Here is a 25,483-nt window from a genome sequence, read left to right as displayed (position 1 = left end):
TTGAGAGTTCATGATCTTGCCCCCACACCCACAAGTCCATCACATGGTCCAATCTTCCACTGCCATGCTGGCAGTTTCACCCATCCATTTCCGGTCAGGTGCAGAGGTGCAGAGACAAAGGATGACCTTGAATTTGAGAAAGGAATTTTATTTTGACAACATCACATTCTACTCCTTACTATTCCCCCTCCCAATTCCCCACTAATGAAACAGCATAGTAGAATAGAATATTAGTGTGGCAGGCCAAAGATCCCAAAAGGAACTGGCTGAGGGCCTGACACATACATTGTTAATAACATATTTTCCAATTCTTAACTTGTCTGTGTTTTTCTGTCCCGGCCTTTTCCCCTCATTTATAATCATTGGTACCATTTGTTCCAATGTCACTAAACGAATTGTTGTACAGGACTACCTGTATAAGAAGCAAGATTTAGTTATATAAGCTGGCCTGCTCCTTATATCTTTCTACTCTGTGTTTTCTCCTTCCAACTTCCTGAAGAGGAATTATATTTACATTGCTCAAACATTAATCCGATTCATGTATTCCTACCACATGTAAAATTGCATCATTGATAACATAACATTCACATGAATGCATGTGCATGGCTTCTTCAGAACCGCCTTCTTGGACAGGGACAGTAAGTGAGAAGACCATGGGAATATATCCTCCTGGCTTATCCAGTTTAATCCCTTAACATTCTTGTAAATCACAGAGAAAACCTCAATGTGGATCCTGTAGAAATTTCAGAGGTGTCAAACTGGTGGCCCATGGACCAGATGCGTCACATGAAGACTACACCCAACCCAGCACTGCGAATGGGAAAAATGTCATGAAACGTCACATGATGGCAACGCAACATGTTTGACACCTCCCTTGAGTTCCATTGACACTTATTTAACTCCAGGCAGCTGCTAACCATTAGTTGTGAAGATTCCTGTGTGCATAACGGGGTTGGGTTCCTCCCAGTTCTAACCTCTTCTATAGAAGAGGTTCCACAAATCTACAGTGCCGTTTAGAACCGGTTCCAGCTCCCTCCCTCCGGCCATCCGCACATCATCAAGATGAAGAGCGAGAGGAGGAATTCTGGGAGTTGAAGTCCACAAGTCTTAAAGCTGTCAAGTTTGAACACCTCTGTGGGTTTTTTTTCTAAAGGGTTAGGGGTGCAAGGATCTTGTAACTCGGTAGCTTTAAGTCCTGCACACTTCAAATGCCGGAGTTTCTGAGCCAACATTTTGGTTGCTAAGCAAGAGCGTTGTTAAGTGAGTTTCACCACATTTTACAAGTTGGTCACGCCCACCCAGTCATATGGCCAGCAAGCTACTCCCACCCAGTCACATGGCTGGCAAGCCACTCCCACAAAGCAGGCCACACATAAATTTTTAATTTTTTTTTTAAATTCCATTTTTTTAAAAAAAACCCATCACTGGTGCATAGGCATGTTTAGCAATAAAGTAGTTTAATTGGATCTTCACATGTGGGGCCTGATCTTTTTCACCTGACAAATATAGATGATGAACAATAAAAGATCTACTTTGGCCTTATTCATGAAGTGATTCCGGTTGCTTGTACAGGACAGAACTTTACCCCCTCAGCAGTGGGTACACTGTCTTGAGAACTTTAAAGTGGAAGTCCACACATCCGTAGACTCAGAAATTGTGGAAAGGAATGCCACACAAAGTATCTACACGTGGAAAAGGGTGCAGTTGACCCAGATCTGCATAATGCCTTTCATTTTGTAAGCTCAGTCCTTGGCTTCCAAATCAATATCCTGAATCCTATTGAAAAATCTATAGACTTTTAGCTATTGTCTTCAAAGTAGTCCAGAACACAACACTATATATATATATATATATATATATATATATATATATATATATATATATATATATATATATATATATATATATATATATATATATATATATATATATATATATATATATATATATATATATATATATATATATATATATATATATCTGTTTGTGTTACAACCCCTGGTATGACTAGCTGATGAGAGCTAAATAGCTCGAAATGGATCTATACTAGTCTCCCTTTATTTTATCAGCACAAATACAACATATATATATATATATATATATATATATATATATATATATATATATATATATATATATATATATGTGTGTGTGTGTGTGTGTGTGTGTGTGTGTGTGTGTGTGTGTGTGTGTGTGTGTGTGTGTGTGTGTGTGTGTGTGTGTGTGTGTGTGTGTATTGTGTCACAACCCCTGGTATGCCCAAATATGGGAGGGAGCATACTACTTCCCTTTTTCTGTCTTTCGGCTCACCCTAGGAGCCATCCAGGCAGAAAGCCATTTTTTATGTTGCCTTTGTTACATTTGTGTTGCATTTGTGCTGATAAATAAATAAAAGGAGACTAGTATAGATCTATTTCAAGCTATTTAGCTCTCATCAGCTAGCCATACCCTTACACACACAGACACACACACACACAGTCACACACACACATACACACATCTTTGAGAGCTCTAAATTTCACTCTCCAAGTATCTTACATGTGAACACTACAGAAAGGCAGGAAGGCTTTCTCTCATTCAAGGTAATTGTATTCAGTTGCAAAATATGTTATGTTCAGCAAGAAGGAAAGCTATTTTTTTTGCAATCCATTCTTCCATTCATCCATTTATTTATTAAAATCATGTTCATCTGGCTTATAAACTATACACATTGCAACACCCATAAAATCAACAAAATATTAAACTCTTTATCGAGTCTATATTGTCTTCCGTTAAATGCCCTGCATTAATCTGCTATCTAAAAGATAAAAAGATGGGTGCTAGCTAGGCCTCAATGGGCAAACTATAAATAAGAAGATTTCTTCTGAGAATGATATTCTCCAATCCCAATTATTCTATAAGTGGTATCCACAGCATTCTCTCTTGGTTAAATTAAATAGGTCAAGGCAGATTCAATTCGGAGAAGATAATAAGGACGCAAACAATATAACTCTTCATAGCTATCAAATAGTACCTTGAACTGACCACAACTCCTATAAGTAGACAATGAAGCTTTTGCAGAATAAGCCTCATTCTACTTTTCTTAGTTCCATCATAATAAAATAATTTCATTCGGTTGGGAGTCTGTAGAATGTTGAGATCTAAGGTGTAATTCTGTGCATTCAATTTTTATTTTATTACATTAGTCACCGATTGAAGTTGTTTTGTCCTTCTAGGAAGTGGTGAGATTCGAATAATTTAACAACCGGTTCACTGCCCTAATGACCAGCTGGGTAGGCATGGCTCAGTGGTCATATGACTGGATGGGTGTGGCCATTCAACAACACTCACATCGATGGGCACTTCGTCTTAGCTGTTACAATGTAATAAGGGTTAACCAAAGAGGCAGTTTCTGTAAGCAGCGCAATAAAGATTAGGCTAGAAACAACACCAGAATGTTTCCTTCCTACCTCCCTTACATGATTAGGCCTGTAAAGTGGAAAAAAACCAAAATGAGATTTCTTCCAACAATCGGTTCTCCGAATTGCTTAAAAAGTTAACAACCGGTTCTCCTGAATAGGTGCGAACTGGCTGAATCCCACCACTAGGACAGGGGTGGGCAATTATGGCAACTTTGCGACCTGTGGACTTCAACTCCCAGAATTCCATAGGTGGTAAAGATGACATACCTGCCCACTTCTCTTCTAGGAAAAGATATAGAAATTATTTTTATATACTTTACTAGAATGGAATCACGCACACATACACACACGCACATCCTATCTGTATTATCTTGCTTCTCTCTCTCTGTCTCTCTCTCTTATCCATGTGGTTTATTACAACATATTTTAATTAGCCAAACAGGCTCCCAAACCACAATACAAGTAAGAGCGCCTCTACTTTCAAATTTATAGTCTGCACTAGAAAATTCCAAGGGAAGAAAAGGGGCTGAAAAAGAGGAGGAAATAAGCTCAAGGGTCGGTCGTTAAAAGACAGAGCTCTTATGACCAATTGAAAGATCAACAGTTCAGGTCACTGATGGTCTGCCTGCCAACTAGGTGGCAGTTGGGGAGAACCAAAGGCAGCCGATGATTTAGCAGAGGTAATGGCTTTTTTCATATTTCTTTCTGCTCTGCAGCCTGGTGGACTCTCTGCCAGGGAGATCATATCTGAGGGGAGCCAAAAGCAGCTGATCAATCAGGAAAGTGATGAAATAGCTTGGCTCCCTGTGCAGCTGGACGAAATGGTTGGCAGCCACAGGATGGTAATAGAGCCTCAAGTAGGAGATGCCTCAGTTACCTTGTTGCTCTTTGTTCCCACTGATCTGTAGCCAACACACACACAACACACAACACCCACCCACACACCCACACCAGGAGACATGCCTGCATTCAGCCGCACTGGAATTCCTGCACCCATTTATTTGTGCTATCAATAGTTGTTCAGTTATTGCTACATCAGAATTTTTAGCCTGACGTGATTCCCATTGGGTTTCAAACCCTAATGTTTACAAAAGTTGTGATAACCAAAACACGTTGTCTGGAATTTAGACAGATTTTTCTTAATTCTTCCTCTTCCTCACCTCAAATGAACAAGAAGGAGGAGAAAATGTTTCCTGTCTAAAAAATCCAGCAATCACAAATACTGCTTTTCTAGTCATTTTAGTAGGATTGCTAGTACCAACTGTAGTAGCTTTTCTCTTTTCTTTTCTCTTTTCTTTCTCTTTTCTTTTTTTTCTTTTTCCCCCAATCTAAAAATGAAGTAACAGAAAATCTATTTTGAACAAGGCTGTGATTAGTCACTGAAAAAAAATAATTGAAATGACATTTTTAAGCTTTTAAGATTTACACATTAGATGGACCCTGAAATTATGCCATTTGTAATTTTTCCAGCCTAATAATTTCCCCTTGTTCCTGTTGCTAGAACTGTAGTTTCCTGTTACATGAAACTAGTCTCACTCTTACCAACTGATTTAGCATCTGTCTAAAGATAAATACATTTGTGCTCGTTAATCTCAGATAGAAGGCAGTTCTAGATTAGCTCTGCAGCTTGGCTTCGAAATAAGCAGGATTCAGACCTAAAAAAAATGGAAGCAAATCCAATTTGGATAGTGCAGGATAGTACATTAAAGTGTAGAATAGACTGAATTGTTCAGAATCCTGGATAGAACAGAGTCTAAACTATTCTTCTCACCTGCTGATTCAGTTAGGTATGGACTTTTATTTTCTTGCATCAACAAAATAGCATATATGTAGGAGATGATCAGGCTGAGCCTGAGGGAGGGGTCAAATGTGTCATCAGTCATGAGTCACTGCGCGGCCACAAGTCCAACTCACTTTGAATGCTTTCTTAATTCCCACTCATTTTCCTTGACCGCTAGTAGCTCAGGTTCTTCAGGAGTGCTTAAGCTTGTGATAAACCTTTATACTCATTTGCATTGCCTGAATCTCCTGATTTTCCTGGCACTTGACATTATATATGATATTGAGAATTAATCACAATCAGCCCAGACACAAGAACTTTCATTGCTAGAAGGTCAAGCAAAGTGCTCCGCCTGTTTGAATAGCAAGTGTCAGATTGCTATTGGTGGTACTACCTAGCCAGATAATGAAATGTTTCCAACAAAACAGCCAAACTCAGATAATATCAAGAAGGCAATAGTTCAATCCTGACCTTCAGTGCATACATTCCCTACTATTGGAATAGTAATAGTAAGGAAGTCCTTATTGACTTCCTGAATAGCAAAAGAAGAAAGGGACATTCAAGTGTCCAGGGGTGTCAAACTCAAGGTCTGATGGCCAGATCTGGCCCACAGGGTGATTTGATCTGAGAATGCCCTGGAAACAGGAAATGACTGGTGTCTCTGACAGTGAAAATGGAACTCCATTTTCGCTGGCAGACAGTTGCTGGAGGCCAGCCAAATGATCACATGCCTTCATGTAGAACATCTGTCCAAATAATTTCTAGATTAAGGATGGAGCTAACTTGATGCTGGCAGGTGATTTTTTTCCTTCCATATATGACTTTGTTTTTACCATTGTGGACTGAATAACACCCAAGAATGCAGAATGAGAATGGCATGGTAACTTCATTGATGTTGACTAGTTTCTGTGCGTACTGCTTTTCAAAGCATTCACTTTAGAAGGGCTTAACAGAAAGAAAAAATAAGCACGTGCGGGGTGGGGGGGACACTTCATATTTTCACTGTTCATTTTTAAATGCCTCAGACTGAAGGAACGTAAAATAGTTGCATGAAATCCAGAGGTGGTATTCAGCAGGTTCTGACCAGTTCTGGAGAACCGGTAGTGGAAATCAGAGAACTGGCAAATACCATCTCTGACTGGCAGTGCCCTCATCTATTCTCTGCCTCCTGAGTCCCAGCTGATCGTGAGGAAATGGGGATTTTGCAGTAACCTTCCCCTGCCACGGCCACTAAGCCATGCCGTGCCCACCAAACCACGCCCACAAAACCGGTAGTAAAACTTTTTGAATCCTACCACTGCATGAAACCAAACTGAAGGAATGTTAGGTGATGTAATATAAAATTTAAATCCTTTAAACCAAAATAATTGTTATAAATAGTGAAATTGATTTCCCTTTCCCTCATAATGTTAAAAAGCAGTCTTAAGAGTCCAGGAAAAGCACTTGTATCTGACTCTTTCATTAATGCTGAAATATTTCAGCTAAAATTAATTAATCCCTGCATGTTGTTTTATCCACCATCAAAAATAAGAATTGATGCCTGCAAAATCAGCCGAGGGTGCTATTTACTTGATCCTCAGTAGCCTGCAACATTCAGATTAGACCTTACAATTTCGACAGCTAACTGCTTGGCTAAAAAGATCAGAGTGCAGCTTGGGAATTGCTGTTTCAGCTGCATGAATGCAATACAAGAGAGTTGTCCAGAGCCTCATCAAATCAGATTAATCAGAAAGGTTGTCCCAATGGATCTAGCCCTAGGCCTTGATTTCTATTTAAAAAACGGCATTTCTTGCTGAAGTCAGCACCTGTGTAGCTGCTGCTTAAGTGCATCTTTTAAAAAAGAAAACATTGATATGTCTGTCTGCAGTCTGCTGGTCTTTATGGGTCTCCCTACTTACCTTCTCCAAGCTGCAGAGCCTTCTAATGGTGGGAAAGCTATAAAGAAAAACTTAGAGGTATTTTATTCCCGAAAATGGCCTCCCTCATCACATTTCCTACTTAGCACGAGCTGCTAATTCTGAAACTCTCCATGGGAGTTGATCTTATTCAACCAGGAAGGGAAAGTTGAGTATTTTACCTGAGCAATAATGCTAACTTATTTAATGAGCTATAATTACCTACAATGATCCAGCAGGAAAAGAATACTCTCTAGATAAACCCAAGTCACAAAACTAAAAGATCTGTGGAAAGAGCGAGCTCTAAGTATGAAGGTTTTGATTGATCATTTTCTGTGTGGATTGCATGATTTATACACCCCTAAGACACTGAGCTTGTCGATCAGAAAGGTTGGCAGTTTGGCGGTTCGAATCCCTGGCACCACTTAATGGAGTGAGCTCCCGTTATTTGTCCAGCTTCTGCCAACCTAGCAGTTCGAAAGCAGGTAAAAATGCAAGTAGAAAAATAGGAACCACCTTTGGTGGGAAGATAACAGTGTTCCGTGCGCCTTCGGCATTTAGTCATGCCAGCACATGACCACAGAGATGTCTTCGAACAGCGCTGGCTCTTTGGCTTTGAAATGGATATGAGCACTGCCCCTAGAGTCGGAAATGACTAGCACATATGTGGGAGAGAAACCTTTAGCTTTATCTTAACCTATCTGCCATATTTTGCTTTTTTCCCCAACTAAATAATCTAAAAAAAAATTTCCTCATAGAAGAGTTGCTCAGTGGGGGGTACTTTTTGATTTACTTTTATCTAATCTCTGATTACAGGTAGTTCTCATTTTACAACAATTCATTTAGTGACCATTCAAAGTTACAACAGCGCTGAAAAAAGTGACTTCTGGCAATTTAGATATGACTTTTGCAGCAACCCCATGGTCACATTATCAAAATTCAGAAGCTTGTCAACTGATTCATATTTATAACGGTTGTAGTGTCCTAGGGTCATGTGATCATGTTTTGTGAACCTCTGACAAGCAAAGTCAAAGCAAAATCAATATTCACTTAATAACCATGTTAATAAGTTAACAACTGCAGTGATTCACTTAACAAGAAGTGGCAAAACTCACTTAACAAATGTCTCACTTAGCAATATAAAGTTTGGGCTCAATTGTGATCATAAGTTGAGGACTACCTGTATCCTACTTTGGATGTATGATGTGAAATCCAGCTTTCTAAAGAAGTCTATAATGCTGGGAAATAAGCAAAAAAAATATGGATGTGCTCAATTACAGTGATGGTGGCTGTACCCTTGGAATAGCTGAAGGACAGGTTGGGAACAGATCCTCCTGGAAAAAGAATCAACCTATTTGATTGTTAAAAGTTGACAATGACTTGAGGACACATAGCTACAATACTCTGATCACAGTTGCTCAAAATTAATCACATAATTTGTAAAAATCTTGTAGTATTGAGCCAGCAGGCATGAAAGATCAGTTCTACATGTGGAAATCCAATTAAACTGATTTATTTTTAACCATTCCTGTGCACAGGAATCTACTTAACTAACTATTAGCACCTACTTGGAATTAGATAACGGTCAACAGAATTCAAGGGAGATTGGATTTAGTTCACTTGTGACTATGTAGGGATTCTAGTTTGAGTTTGAGTTTGAGTTTATTACATTTATAAACCGCCCCCTCTCCCCGCAGGGACTCGGGGCGGTGTACAGACATCGCATATATAAAAACAACAAAGCACGACACGAAAACCCAGACAAACAACATAGACATACAGTCTGTATATTAACCCAAACTAATTAATAGTTAAAAACAATCTAAAACCAATTTAAAACCCCAAATTTAAAATTTAAAAGGCCATCCAGTAAGGTCAGTAATAAATGTTCCTTATAATTACAAATTCTAGGCTAATCCCTCTTTTAACTCCGCCCATGTTCCATCAGAGGAACTTGGTAAAACTGTAGTGCAAGTCTTTAATAGAATTTAAAACACCAAGAGTTCCCTTCCATTTCCCAAAAAATAAACTCCATCTTTTATATCATCTTCCTTCTTACTGTTGTCTTCAGAATTTTCAAATAAAATAAATAATCGCTTCTATGCATCCAAATGTTGCTCTGGATGCTTTCAATTGCCCTTTCCATATTTTTTTTTATTTTTTTTTATTTTAATGAAACAAAAACACAAAAAAGGAATCATCCTTCATTACATCTTGTAGAAAGTGTGTCGATTGGTTACAGATAACTTTCGTGCATTTCTTCCACAGTCATTACTTATAGTTCATATTAGATTATACACTTTAAATCAAAAATCTTTGTATATCTTACTATCAATGTACCACAATTCTCATTTGACTACAGTTATTTGAACATGCTTTTACCTCAAATATTTCATACTTAAGGACACAACCACATAATGGCATTCATTAGCTATTTCAAAAATCCTCCAATAACATTACACCTTTATGACATATTCTAAGTAAAAGTCAATTAATAAAATTTCTAAACCTTTCCCCTCCACTTTTCCCCCCCAACTCGCTGTTTAGAGTTTGTATCCAAGTTGCTTTTGCCAATACCAGAGCATGTATATATTATTAAATAATATCCATTGACATTTCCTTGTTGTTATTATAATTGGCTAAAAATCATGTTTTTTAAACTTTGCAATAACCCATTTACATTTACTGTACTAGCATTATGGATTTAAAGAAGGGATTTGTGATATTCATACATTTTGTGTGTTTTATTTATTTCACTACCACCCCTGCATAGAGTTTATCATTTTAACATAGTTTACACATAGGATTAATAATATTTAATATTTTTAAAATTATTTTTATTATAAATAGAAAGGATTAATATTTTGATAAGGCGGGACAATGGAACTTCATGATTCCTTGTCTTGGTTTCTCCCCCATAAAAAACCATTGTGGAACCCAGGTTGATCATCCTTATTTTTGTGGAGCTTGGGTTGACCATTCCCTCAAATCCATCTTATGTCACCTCTATTTACTTTGGTCCTTCAGATTCTCTTCCTGAAGATATATCATCACATATAAATATTTGGTATTTCTGCAATGAAGACAAATGGAAAGAATTTGTTCAACCTCATTGAGTTCTTATCATTCTTTAATATCCATTTGCTTCTATTTTCATCCAATAATTTCTCTACTACTTCTGATATAATATTGTTCCTTTCCTGAATTTAATAGTCTTAATGATATGCCTTTATGAAAATGATATGCCCTTATAAAAATCCCCTTTTATATCACTATACCATTCAAGTAATATTTGTTCTTCTCCTTTCCATTATTTCAATAAAGCTTCCTTCTCTTTAATAGCTAGCTCCTTTAATGTAGCTCATTGACCATTTTAGTGACCTCTTGAAATTTATGCAAAAGTACATAAACTGTATTATTGTGGGTTTAAATAATTTGAAGTATTCTGGAGAGATCTGACCTTGTTGATTTTCTCTTTCAACCTGCATTTTACCAAGCCTCTCGTTTGAAAGAAGATATCTCCTTCAAATCAAATAGAATTGTAATGGCTTCATTGCAGTTTTCATCTTGCATATAAAATAAATTTGGTTGCTATAAAGTAATTGCTTCTAATCAGTTTAACAATACTGATGTGGCCCACCAGCAGAGCTGGCAGCAGATTCGGACAGTGAGGAGGTTGGGGAGGAACATGGGCCGGTCCTGGAGTCTGGAGAAGGCTCTGATGAGAGCTCTGTGTCAGAGGCAGAGGGGGCGGGGGTGGCAGAGCCGTATGCCAGTTATCAGCTGCAGAGTCAGACATCAGTGAGGCAGACAAACAGCTGGAGCCTGTTCCCAGTGTGTCCATGTGCAGAGGGACCAGACGAAGGGAACAGCTAAAGAACTGTTCGACTTGGGAGTAAGGCCACAGGTGAATGATGAATGGCCCTCCCAGAGGAAATAAAAGAGGAGCAAAAGGGGAGTGGAGTTTGCAGGAGACAATTAATTCACTTAATTGGTTTGTGACTCTCTGAGACTCCTTTCTAAGTGTTGCAGATATTGGCCTGTCAGCTCTCCAAGCCAAATAAGGTCTGGGACTGTAAATCCTCCGTTGAAAGATTTTGTTGGATGTGAATGAGCAGAATTCACAGTAAATTAATAAAAGGGATTTTTGTTGGGACAAGGAGTTGCTTCCTGCTCTTAGGAAGCTGAGGTCAGAACAAATACTTATATATCAAAAAGATATGGGTACCATTTACAGTTAAATCTAGGATTACCTGCTTGGTCAGTTTTATGACTAACCATTCTTAGGCAGAATTGCTTAAATATTTTTAACAAATTAATTTTACAACAAATGGAAAAAAATAGGTATAAATATCTTTAAGTGTTAATGGACATTATAAATATCAACTTGAAATTTCTACGGTCATATCAGACCAATAGATTACTGCTGTCAAACTCGTGACCTGCGGGCTGGATGCGTCACGCTCTGGCCATGCCCACGTCCAGTTTAGCAAAGGGGGGAAAAGTTGTGAAACGTCATGTGATGCTGCTGTGATGCCGTGAGTTTGACACCACTGGAATAGATCCATTAACATAGTAAATACATTGGCTTTCAATAGTCCTTTGCCTTTTGATTAATGAGATAAACAAACAGACAGACAGATACATATACCGCGAATTCTTGCCTGCTTTTGCCTGTTATCCTGTTTGCCCAGTTATCCAATTTTGCCAATTTTTAAAAATGTTTTCAACATTTTATGCTAGTGATATTGAGTTTCATGTATGCTTGCTCTAATCTGAACATAGTGATTGACTGGAACTGCACTTGTTACAAATTACACTGGAAATTACCTATAGTATTTTTCCAACACCCTTAACACATTCATTCTTCCTTCATATATTGGGTTTGTGACTTGATCTTCATTCAAGTAACCTCTTTTGTCCTGAATCACTCATTGTTGTAATCAATCAACATACATTCAGAATCCAATCATTCTGGACCCTGTCTCTGCTTTTTTTTTATCGCATACTCTTCATAAGTATCATTTCTCATTGTGTACAACTGACTTTTATGTTTCTCTTGACTTATCCACCCGATGTTTTTATATAACAGTAAGCAGAACGACATTTTTCCACCCACACATTTTCATTATATTTCGATAAACACTCGTAACGTACAACCAATCACCTACCACCGAATCTCTTTTTAAATCACATTTACAATGCATTTTTCCATTTTAATGATTTTTCCATCCATGTTTCCATTTTAATAAACGTTTTAGTAAAATATACAAAACCATCTACTGTTCTTGTTTTTCACCATCTGAATATAACTTTTCCCAGTCAAAAATATACAACCACCTTTTGATACATCAACCTTCAAATTCATATTCCTAGTCACAGTGTACCGCCTATCTAATATTTGCAGCAAATCACTGAATCTCTCATCCAACAATGCAAATTATCTATATTCAAAGAGTAGTCTCTTCCAACTTCACAACTCCATGATTCTCGCATCCATTTATTTCTCAATGGTCTGCTGAAGAGCAAAAATCTGGCTTGCAAATTTTTTGCCTGTCAGAAAAGCAGACTGCACTTCCAAATTTTGCACATTGTCACCTTCTGTATCCTTTCAATCAGAAATCTGCCTTGACCTTCTCAGGTACACTTAGCAAACTAATTCCTCTCACTCGTATATTCAGTGTGCATGTGTTATATGTGTGTCTATGTGTATATTTAGGCATGCATATGTCTGTGTATATGTAGACTGCAACAAGGTAAAGGTTTCCCTCTCACATATGTGCTAGTCATCCTGACTCTAGGGGTGGTGCTCACTTCTGTTTGAAAGCTGAAGAGCCAGTGCTGTTCAAAGACATCTCCATGGTCATGTAGCTGGTATGACTAAATGCCAAAGGCGTACGGAATGCTGTTATCTTCCCACCAAAGGTGGTCCTTATTTTTCTTGCATTTTTTTACATGCTTTTGAACTGCTAGGTTGGCAGAAGCTGAGACAAGTAACGGGTTGTAACACAAATACATACCTATTTCTCTGGCTCAGCTGATAAGGAGGAGAGCCTGTGGCTTAGTGGCTAACACATCTGCCTAATATGTAATACAGCCCAGGTTCAAATCCCAGTAAGGGTATGGCTAGCTGATGAGAGCTAAATAGCTTGAAATAGATCTATACTAGTCTCCCTTTATTTATTTATCAGCACAAATACAACACAAACATAGCAAAGGCAACATTAAAAATAAAAATATGGTTTTCTGCCTGGATGGTCTTCTGTAATGAGCCGAAGGACAGAAAGGGGGAGTAGTGAGCTCCCTCCCATATCTGGGCATACCAGGGGTTGTAACACAAATACATACCTATTTCCCTGGCTCTGCTGATAAGGAGGAGAGTCTGTGGCTTAGTGGCTAACACATCTGCCTAATATATAATACAGCCCAGGTTCAAATCCCAGTAAGGGTAGGGCTAGCTGATGAGAGCTAAATAGCTTGAAATAGATCTATACTAGTCTCCCTTTATTTATTTATCAGCACAAATACAACACAAACATACACACACACACACACACACACACACACACACTGCATATCGTAGTGAGAGGAAATAGTTTTATATATTTCTTGTTTTTATGTGTCTTTGAGTCGAAGTTGACTCCAGGTAACTGCCTGGATTAGTTCCCTGCAGTTCTTTTTCCATGGGGGAAAACTTATCAGGCACAGATGCAGCCTTCAGAGATACATTAAACAAATTGCACAGCCACTCCATAAGCAAAATATATTCATTTTTTTTTACTATTTCTCCAATTATTCTTTCTAAACCTGGACCCCTATCATTTTTCAACGTTCTTGAGACTTTTATGACTTTATTTTCATATTTTTTTTCCTTGGACACGAAGATTTATAGCATTCATTTCTGTTTCATTCCTCCACACATCACAAGCATTCTCATACAAATCTCTAAAATAGTCCTTCTAGCGTCCTCTTGCTTCAATTTCATCCCCAATCATTCCGTCCTTTTTATTTTTTTATTTTATTTTATTCATTCTGCTAGAGGCTCCTTGCTTGTCTGTCTTTATCTACTTCCAAAATATTTCTTTTTTCCCCTCTTACTTTTCATTGACATTGCTCTGCACTTTCTCTGTCTCTTTTAATTTTAACAGTCCCTTGCTCTTCTCTGACTACATTCTTTGCAATTATCTTCTTCCTTATATACACGTAGCACAATATTGTTCTTTGATCTTCATTTTTTTCAGAAATCCTTCTTTTATGTGATTTTTTCCCCATCTTCATTTACACCCATCTTTCATTTCAGCCCACTATCAATCTGCCAAGCATTCTTTTTCATATTTCACATTGGTGTAATTCCACACACTTCTTATTTTCCACTCTATTCTGGGCATAATAGAGTACACATCTTCCCTTTATTCTATTGGAACATTAACCTACCATCTACAATATCTGCATTTTTCCTTCCCCCCCCCCCAATTGTTCAGCATTCCCTCTGATTTTGTTCATTTCTTTCATGTTTTTCCATGTACATTTTCCCCCTAAGTCTCATTCTTGACACTACCAAAAATGATCTGTCCCAGATTCAGAATATCTCATCACCTTTGTAATCCTTCACTAATTCTCTCAGTCCTTTATCCTAAATTCTTAAATCAATCATGCTTTGTATTCAATTCAGGGTGGTTGAAGATTTTGTGTTGTGGTGGTGGTAAATGTATGAATAGATTGATGCTTAAACTATGCCGTAAAACAAGCAGTCATTTTTTAAAAAAATCACCATTCTCATTCATTCTTGGGTCTCTGCAAGCCCTGTCAATTTTTCTTTTCTTTTTCATCTAGCTCCAACTCATGCATTTCTGTCAGCCCGCAAAATAATCTTTTCCCTAGATCTCATTCACTCAGAACATTGCACCATTTTCTGCAAAACTCACCCCCTATTTTTCCTTATTCATTAGAGTAAAACATGTAACTGATGTCAGCCTATGAATTCCATCTTTCTTAATACAGGCAGTCCTCAATTTACAACAGTTCATTTAGTGACCTATCAGCCTGACCTCAATGCCAGGAAAGATTCTGGAAAAGATAATCAAGCAACAAATTTGCAAACACCTAGAAGTAAACAAAGTAATAGCCAAAAGCCAACATGGGTTTGTCAAAAACAGATCATGCCAGACTAATCTTATTGCATTCTTAGACAAAGTGACAAATTTAGTGGACCAGAGGAATGCCGTCGATATAGTTTACTTGGATTTCAGTAAGTCATTTGATAAGGTAGACCATAACCTACTTCTAGATAAAGTAGAAGAATGTGGGTTGGACAGCATCACCACCAGATGGATTCGTAACTGGCTGACCAACCGCACTCAACGTGTAGTCCTCAATGGAACTGCATCTACATGGAGGGAAGTATGCAGTGGAGTACCCCAAAGCTCTGTTTTAGGCCCAGTACTCTTCAACATCTTCATCAATGATTTGGATGAGGGAATAAATGGGGAACTCATCAAAGTTGCAGATGACACCAAGCTGGCAGGAATAGCCAACACTCCAGAAGATAGGCTTAAGATACAGAAGAATCTTGACAAACTTGAACATTGGGCACTATCTAATAAAATGAAATTCAATGGTGAAAAGAGTAAGGTTCTACATTTAGGTAACAAAAATGAAATGCAAAGGTACAATATAGGTGGTACCTTGCTCAACAGTAGTAACTGTGAAAGGGATCTTGGAGTCCTAGTGGACAACCATTTAAATATGAGCCAGCAGTGTGCAGCAGCTGCCAAAAAAGCCAACACAGTTCTAGGCTGCATCAACAGAGGGATAGAATCAAGATCACGTGAAGTGTTAATACCACTTTATAATGCCTTGGTAAGGCCACACTTGGAATACTGCATTCAGTTTTGGTCACCACGATGTAGAAAAGATGTGGAGACTCTAGAAAGAGTGCAGAGAAGAGCAACAAAGATGATTAGGGGACTGGAGACTAAAACATATGAAGAACTGTTGCAGGAACTGGGTATGTTTAGCTTAAGAGAAAGAAGGACTAGGGGAGACATGATAGCAGTGTTCCAATATCTCAGGGGTTGCCACAAAGAAGAGGGAGTCAAACTATTCTCCAAGGCACCTGAGGGTAGAAGAAGAAGCAATGGGTGGAAACTAATCAAGGAGAGAAGCAACTTACAACTAAGGAGAAACTTCCTGACAGTTAGAACAATTAATCAGTGGAACAACTTGCCTCCAGAAGTTGTGGATGCTCCAACACTGGAAGTCTTTAAGAAGATGTTGGATAGCCATTTGTCTGAAATGGTATAGGGTTTCCTGCCTAGGCAGGGGGTTGGACTAGAAGACCTCCAAGGTCCCTTCCAACTCTGCTATTGTATTGTATTGTATTGCATTGACTGTTCGCAGTTAAAATGGCACTGAAAAACCATCTTTCACCCTTACAATCACTGCACTTTATGACGGTTGCAGTGTGCCAGGCTCATTTGATCACCCTTTCTAACCTTCTGACAAACAAAGTGAATGGGAAAAGCCAGAGTCACTTAATAACCATGTTACTTACTTAACAACTGCAGTGATTCATAACTTTGACAAGGAAGGGCATAAAATGGGGGGGGGACTCACTTAACAACGGTGTCACTTAGGAACAGAGATTTTGGACACATTGTAAGTTAAGGACTACCTGTACATGTTGTACCGACTCATAGTTTGTGACATATGCTTTGGTTCTTTCATTTATAATCAAAACTTCACATCCATATTTTTATCATTAAATGCATCCCACAAATAAGGCTGCCTTTTTCAGATTTCTCCTTTTCGCCTACAAATAAACAAGCTGATCTCCTTTCCTTTGTTAATTAGTATCTTCTCTTATATTCCTAGTTAGTTATCACAGCCGATCCATAATATTGGCTTATCACCCATCATGGATTTGGTTAATAAACTCTGTCGCATAACACTTTTCAATACAATGAAGTTGTAGACAAAGTTACTAGTTATAAACATGCTCATGCCGCATTTGGCAGTCTCTGCTTTTGGTAAAAACAATTACTGTCATTTGCCATAAAAAAAAATAGACTTAAGAAAAAAGGAAGCCCAAATTTTGCCCCAAATTGTCACGTTCCGGCGTTCATGCTGTATACAAACAGAGATTCAGTTTGTTTGGTGAAAAACTATGTGATAACCAGCATTAAATGGCAATGATACAAAGGTAATCAAATCCAAGTCAGTTCTAACCAAGTTAACACCATCACCCATATATATATATCCTTACCCCACCCAGCTCCACCCACAACTCCACCCAGATGACACCCACCCACCATCACCAATCACCATGGCCCACACCTCCAGCCACACCCCCACTCAGTGTCATCATAGCCTCTTTCCTGGTTAGCCGCATCAGAGCAAAGTGTTACAGTAGGCAGTTGTACCCGAGTAGAAGAGTTACATCAGAGGAGGTAGTTGCACCCAAGTAGAAGAGTTAAATCAGAGTAGGCAGTTGCACCCGAGTAGAAGAGTTACATCAGAGGAGGCAGTTGCACCTGGGTAGAAGAGCCACATGCAGCTACAGAGAGGCATCAGAGAGGCAACATCAACGTGGCAGCATTGCATGGTGGGCATGGTTATGGACAGGGTTCCCCTGGATGGCAGCCTGAGGGCTGACGCAAATATGTTACTGCTATTCCATGCATGCTAGAATCTGTAACCTAGACTCTCCTTTCAAGTCAACCCACTGTTGCCTGCAATCTAGCAACTAAACAGTATGTGCAGCATATTGAGACATACTCAGGAAGTTCCAATGGAACAGAAGACAAGCATTAATTTTTAATTAATGTCCCCTGTCTGACAACGTTTATACCAAAAGCTATAAGTATTTATAGAATGCAAACTTTGTAGGCATACTGTAACAAAATAATGGCAATTGCCAGCCTACTGATATTTGGCAAGCTATATTATTTCTTCTAAATTTTAAATATGAAAAACATGGATAGAAGCTTTGGCTCAGGTATTAGAAAAATATACAGTTGCTTTTTGAATTGTGATATGTGGGAGTAATATAAATCTTAGCTATTAATATATAATAACTTTACTTTCCACATTTTTGCATAAATAATCTTTGCTATTAAGGGCTTAAAACTCCAGGATGCCCTGCTTATAATCCTATAATGTGCTGTGTAACTTTGATGGTAAACTATGGACTTCAATTTTCGTCTTGTATATAAGTTCCACAAGATGATGTAGAAAAATGCTGTATTTTCTTGACTGCTACATCAAAAGGTGTTGTCTTTTGCGATTATAATGTTTGATCTGGAAGGTGATCAGTTAGGATCACATCCCGCACTGTGAAGACATTTTCATATTTGCTCAAGTAGAAATCTTCTACCCATCAAAACATGAAAGGTGATACGTGAATAATTTCTGAAAAACTATTTTAGCATAGTTATAATCTCTCAAGTTATTAAAGCTCCAATCCTTAGAATGATAGTGCAGAACTGCTGTTTGTAAATCACATGATTGCCAAAGCCTCCATTGGAAAGAAAGAACCCTATGGAGATCAATGTGATACTTTTGTCTCCAACTTCATATTTATTTAGGGAATGCTGACAAGAATGTTTTCTTAGTAAGATTTTTTGCAATACATATTTTTGAAATTCTGTTGAATCCAAGCCTCCCAAATGTATATGAATTAGTCTTAAGACTCTCTGCAAATGATTTTTTCAACCCACATTGTTGCTGTGGCATATGTATGTGCTCTGAGACGTATGGGTTGGATACCATATTTTTTCGGAGTATAAGTTGCACTTCCCTCCACAAAGAGGGTGAAAATTTGGGTGCGTCTTATACACTGAATGTAGCCCCGCCAGTGACGTGCGGTGAGGTTTACGGCTGGTGAGGCTGGTGACATCATCAGGAAGGCAGGGAATGGCACCACGTGTGCTGGAGGCTGAGGCTGCCTCGGCCTCCAGCACATGTGATCCCATTCCCCGCCTTCCTGAGTGTGCTTCGCCGGCTTGCGCTCCGCAGTCCTCGAAAGCGACTGGGGAACGACGAGAACCTTCCTGCCTCTGCTGGATTTTGCGCAAGTCCAGCAGAGGCAGGAAGGTTCTCGTCGTTCCCCAGTCGCTTTCGTGGCTTTGTCATCCGGGAGCGCCGACAACATTTCTGCCTCCGCAGCTTGGATGGACAGAGGTAGCCAGAGTGGCGCCAAGGAAGTCCGGCGGGCGAGCGACCGAGGACCTCCATCGCTCGCTCGCTCTTTCATCCGTCCGGACTGCCTTGGCGTCACTCTGGCTACATCTGTCCGGCCGCGCCCGCGAGCTGTGGAGGCAGAAATGTTGTCGGCGCTCCCGGATGACGAAGCCACGAAAGCGACTGGGGAACGATGAGAACCTTCCCCCAGTCACTTTCGTGGCTTTGTAATCTGGGAGCGCCGACAACATTTTTGCCTCTGCAGCTCCCGGGCGCGGCCAGGCGGATGTATATAATATTATAATATTATATATATATATATATATATATATATATATATATATATATATATATATATATATATATATATATATATATATATATATATATATTTGTTTTCGTAGATTTTCACGGGTGTAGGTATGCTGGTTTTGTTGTATTCGGGTCTTTTCCCATGTAAGGTTGAGATTGTCTCAAGCCCACGCTTGAGGATGGCAGGTGAGATCCTGCCGAAACGTTGCAAAGACAATCTCAACCTTACACGGGAAAAGACCCGAATACAACAAAACCAGCATATATATATATATATATATATATATATATATATATATATATATATATATATATATATATATATATATATATATATATATATATATATATATATATATATATATATATATATATATATATATATATATACAACACTATTATATATATTGTGTTGTATTTGTACTGATAAATAAATAAAGGGAGACTAGTATAGATATTTATTTATCAGTACAAATACAACACAAATATAAAAAGGCAACATTAAAAATAAAAATATGGTTTTCTGCCTGCATGGTCTTCTGTGATGAGCCGAAGGTCAGAAAGAGGGAGTAGTGACCTTCCTCCCATATTTAGGCATACCAGAGGTTGTAACACAAATGCATAGTATATAATATTATATACTATTATTTCATGAAGAGAGGTGAGGCTCTGCCTCCCTTGCCTCCCCTGACCGCACGTCCCTGGGCCCCGCCCACCAGCACCCACCACCCTTTGGCCTCTGCCTCCCAGCAATTTGCCTCCTTGCAGCAAACAGCCTGTTTCAGTTTCAGCTTCATACAGCCTGATTAGCACAAGCAGCTGATTGTTGGTTGGATCAGCCTCATGACAATCAGTTGTTTCAGGCTGCAGAGATTGCCTATTGCTGCCTCTGTGCACCCTATTTTCGGCCCCCACATCCCATTTTTGGCCTGTGCATGCCCCATTTTTGGCCTCCATGTGTCCCATTTTCCATCCATTCTGATCCCCGCTGCCCGGAACGGCAGAAAATGGAACTTATGGCAAGGTGGAATATCATCTCCTCCTCCAATATTTCCACACAATTTCAGTCCTAGGAGGCAAGGGCTAAGATTGATCCAAAGTCACTTAATGTATCTTCATGCTGAGGACAACTTAATGCAAACAACCATCACCTCACATTGGCTCTCAGCATAGTAATAAGTTGAATGTGTTTTCTTTTAGGAATTGCTCTTATATTATGATCTTATTGAATCAACGTTTGAAAATACAAAGTTGCCAAGCAGAAACGTCGATGCTTTAGATCATTTTCAGAAGTGCTTTGCAATTTTAAAAGTCCATAAGGAAAGCGTGAACAAAGGAAGTGCCATACAAGCTGACGAAGGAACAAAAGACTGGAAAGCAATTCGTGTGGATCTGGTTGTTACTCCTTTTCAACATTATGCATTTGCTCTCTTAGGATGGACTGGATCTAGGGTAAATAACTTCCTTTCCTCCTGTTTATATTTCTATCCTAGCTGGTATAAGACAATTGCAGTGCCATACATCTGAAAAAAAAAGTGTTCATTTCTTTGGCTTATCACGTGTATATTAAGTTTTCCTTGTTTCTTCTCTGAAGGGTCCAGAGCTACTTTATGTCCTGAATAGCTGGAAAAATACTTATTGAAATAGTGTAGGTTACCAATTGAATTTTAGACTGTTGTGGAAAAATACCTACTTTAAACAAGGAAATGAAGCTTTTTTTTTAATTGATGCAATGAAGTATCTTTTATTGGTGACAACAACTATAGTGATTACTGTGGTCCCAGCCACAAGATTGCAAAAGAGTCCTGAAATACTGTAATCGGGATTATAGGTTATAGTCTCCCAGAATTGTAACATAGAAATTATCCAGAATGCAATATAAATCACTGTGATCTTTACAGTTGAATGCAGCATCTGATAACAACATGGGATGACTTAAAGATGTTCTGGTCCAATCCATCTAAATTCTACATTCCTATAAGGGCTCCATGCTCACCCCTTTCCACTGATACTAGAACCTAAACAGAACCCTTTATTGCACCTATATAGCGTGTCCTTTCACACTTGAGACAGGATAACAACATGGTTTTTGTAATCCATCTTGAAACAGATACAGAGAACAACTTGAAATTTCTAACCTCCCTGGCAATTTTAATTATTTTAATATTTTATACATAAATTTTGGGGGTTTTAACTGTTTTAATTGTTTTAATTTATTGTTATTTATTTGAACTTGACTGTTAAATATTGGTGTTACCTCCTCCATGCCACATTTGTATTTTGATTTAATTGTACGTCGCCCCGAGTCCCTTTGCGGAGAGGGGGCGACTGATAAATTGAAATAAATAAATAAATAAATAAAAAATAAATAAATAAATAAATAAATAAATAAATAAATAAATAAATAAATAAATAAATAAATAAATAAATAAATAAATAAATAAATAAATAAATAAATAAATAAATAAATAAATAAATAAATAAATAAATAAATAAATAAATAATAAATAAATAAATAAATAAACTCATCAACTGTTTCAGTTCTTCTCCTCTGCTCTGTCTAATATATCTTTCAGACCCATCAAGAAATGATAAAATATCATTTCTCCCCCCTGCAAGTATTATCTATTCTTCCCAATCTAGATTCAGTATTTTAGAGAAGCTATAAATACAAAATTCACTGGAGGAAAAACAACAATTTTGCACACAGGAAAATCCAAGTTTGACACTAGTTACCTATGATGACAACTTACTTTTTTTTTTTTTTTAGAATTTGAATTTCTTGAGCATAGGAAGACTCATTAGGTCATGCATCAATCTGTTCCTCTTGTTTAGGATACTTTACTTGAGTATTTCAAAATCTTTCTCCTTAGTTATGGGAACTAGTGCTACATTTCTTTAAAATAACAATTATGTTTAAGAGAAAACTTGCTTGAAAACGCACTTGTCTTTTCTGTCAGAGTTTGTTGCAGAGATCACATTCAGAAAGCACACAAAGATAACTGTTTCAGCAGGATTCATTAACTTCTTTATATACATAACAACACATGAATAAATATACAATACCAATAGTGGATTCTCCAACCTGGTAGTAGTTACAGGTAAAACACAGGCAGAGGAGAGATCAGCAGAGAACAGTTTAAGTTTGATTCAGACTAAATTAGTTCTCTTGCACAGACTCAGAGCTGCATAGGTAAGCCATGCCCAGGTTCCTAGCTGTTTGGCATGGCTCTCAGTCACCAAATAGTTCCCATTGGCTGACCCAATTACCATGTCCTATTCCAGTCAGTTCCCAATGGCTGACCTGTTGCTATGTCTCTGCCAGTTCATGAATATTCTGACATTTTCATTTTCTGTTTTCTGTTTTTTAAACTAGTTTCTAAAGACAGGGAATAGAAGTGTAAAAACTCTAGAGTAAATGTGAAAGGAAGAAATATAATTTATAATGTATTACATTCTGATTTTATAGAAATTTGATTTTATGGAATAAATATGGAAATCAGAATATTTTTTTAAAAAATCTTTAGTTCATGTCTTCTCGTCTCCCTAAAATGATAAAGCTGAAATGGTCAGAAGAATGGGAAGCGTGCTTTCAGGAAAGAATCAGCCAAGTTTGTTGAATATAATTTAGGAAGTGTAGACTATAACTGTAATTTATATATTAACTCTAGAGTAAGATTATTTAACCCAATGATATTTATTTCTGAATATTGCTGGAGGCTGCACTGATTCCCTTAATATTGTATGTATTTTGTGTTTCTTTTGACAGTTGCTTCTAATCTCTAGGCAGCTACCAACAAACATATTATAAACTGTAATGTTTCCTGAAAAAGTGCAAACACCTAATGAATTTTGTTTTACTCAGCCATTCTCTGTGAGTCAGAAGCAAATGGAATCCACTGTGTGTTTAAATTAAACTTCAACCATCTCTTCTTATAAAGTTAAAATTATTAAGGAGACAGTATTAGCTAATGTGATATAGTATTGTACATGCAACAGAGTCGCTCTGGGTGAACATCCATTACAAAACGTGTAATGTAATATCGCAATATCACATTACTTATGGTTATGTGCGCAGTAATGAGGACCTAGCAGGCTTCCTCATGACTAGTCTATAATATTAGCTCTGAGGAATATCTTTACTTTAGGATTTTAAAAGTCATTGCAGGACAATATCAATTTATCTTAAATTTATCCTAAATTTATATCTACAGTATATTCATTAAAGTTTATAACAAAGAGTGCTACAATAGATTAAAATAGATCGATAGATCGATAGATCGATAGATCGATAGATCGATAGATCGATAGATCGATAGGATAGGATAGGATAGGATAGGATAGGATAGGATAGATTGATGAGAGATAGATAATTTGGCTTTGCTGTAATAACACTGAGCATTTTATCTGCATACAGCAATTTGAACGTGATCTGCGGAGATATGCCACCCATGAGAAGAAAATGATGTTGGATAATCATGCCTTATATGATAAAACTAAGGTAATGCCTTTTCCTTTCTACTGTCATTACTGAATTCATCAATCATTCCCCTGTTCAGTGCCTTTTTCATCCCCCAATCTGTTAAGCAAAAATTAGACCTCTGATTGTCAAATAAATTGAAGGTCAAATTGCAATTACCTTGAAATATTTCACATGAGTAGCTTTGTACAGAAAGAGAAAATAAATTAAATAAAGTTTAAAATGTAGAAGTGAGGCTATATTCCTTCCTTTCTAAAGATTAGTAGAAGAGAAGATTCCTGCCTACTTATTCAATATTAATATGATTTCCTGTTGGGAAATGATGTCCACAGTGAGAAACACAAATTGTCAACTATGTAGCATCTACCACCAGGTAAACATTCCAGCGTTCTGTTTAAATTCAGGTTTCTTGCATATTTATACACAAACAATTAATGGATTTGGATTTGAGCCTAATCCCTTCCTTTTCCAGCCTCTAGCCTCTTTTTCTTTATTCTCTTATTACTATGCGACTCTCACTTGCTTCCTATTGTTACAAGTGCCATGAGACTTAACCTTGAAGGACTGTAGTGAGTATTAAGTAATTAAATGAACTCACATAGTAATTCAAACAATTTTGTATTACAGAGAAAATTGCACATATGAAATAAAACATCACTTAGAGAAACATTTCAGAAAGAATATTAATGGAAGAGAATTTCCAGTTAAAATCAAAGTAGCAATTTAATTTTAAATTCCAATTATATTCTCTGGAAAGTAAAATGTGGGTGTTTAAAATCATTGTTAAAATTTACTTCATCAACCTATAGAACCTTTTAATTTGATTTAGCTAAATGACTGAGAGAAAGGAAAACTTGTCTCTCAAGTGCTCAGATTAATAAGTTTTGAATAGAAGCTTAGATCTCGGAGAGTATAAAAAAAGAAAGACTTAATTTCTTGTCTTCCTTGTTTCTTAATCCCCCAAAGGAATAAAATAAATAAGATTCAGTTAGCCTTGAAAACAAAGCCTAGCTGAAACAAAAATAATTTTACGCATACTTCATCCAAAGGAATGAAATGTATTCCTCTGGTAATAGTCCAAAGCCTATGGAATGTTTTGGAAGCTCATGGGAATGTTTTCTTCTGAAGCTAGAATGATCTGAAAATAGGCCACCTGAGAAGCTGAGGAACACCCAAGTATAATTGTATGATCCTTGCAGGGGTGGGCTGCTGGGGATTTGCATGGGTTTGGGGGATCCTCTAGCTCAGTGGTTCTCAACCTGTGGGTCGGGACCCCTTTGGGAGTCGAACGATCCTTTCACAGGGGTTGCCTAAGACCATCGGAAAACACATATTTTCAATGGTCTTAGGAACCGAGACACCAATTTTATGGTTGGGGGTCACCACAACATGAGGAACTGTATTAAAGGCCCGCGGCATTGGGAAGGTTGAGAAC

At 37.7% G+C, this 25,483-nt stretch overlaps 1 protein-coding gene across 3 annotated transcripts in view; it reads left to right on the top strand.

Moving 5' to 3' along the window:
• DNTT (DNA nucleotidylexotransferase) overlaps window positions 1–25,483 on the top strand; it is a 297,641-nt gene that overhangs the window by 239,828 nt on the left and 32,330 nt on the right. For all 3 annotated transcript variants that reach the window (XM_081954006.1, XM_081954005.1, XM_081954004.1), the window contains 2 exons: window positions 20,769–21,020; window positions 23,986–24,069. In XM_081954006.1, the coding sequence (XP_081810132.1) occupies window positions 20,769–21,020; window positions 23,986–24,069 (336 nt within the window). The remainder of the gene's footprint in view (window positions 1–20,768; window positions 21,021–23,985; window positions 24,070–25,483) is intronic.

This window comes from Natrix helvetica (genome assembly GCF_964273705.1).
Source record: "Natrix helvetica genome assembly, chromosome: 5".
NCBI lineage: Eukaryota > Metazoa > Chordata > Lepidosauria > Squamata > Natricidae > Natrix > Natrix helvetica.
The sequence above is the reverse complement of the archived record's forward strand: the minus strand, read 5'-3'. Positions and strand labels throughout refer to the sequence as shown.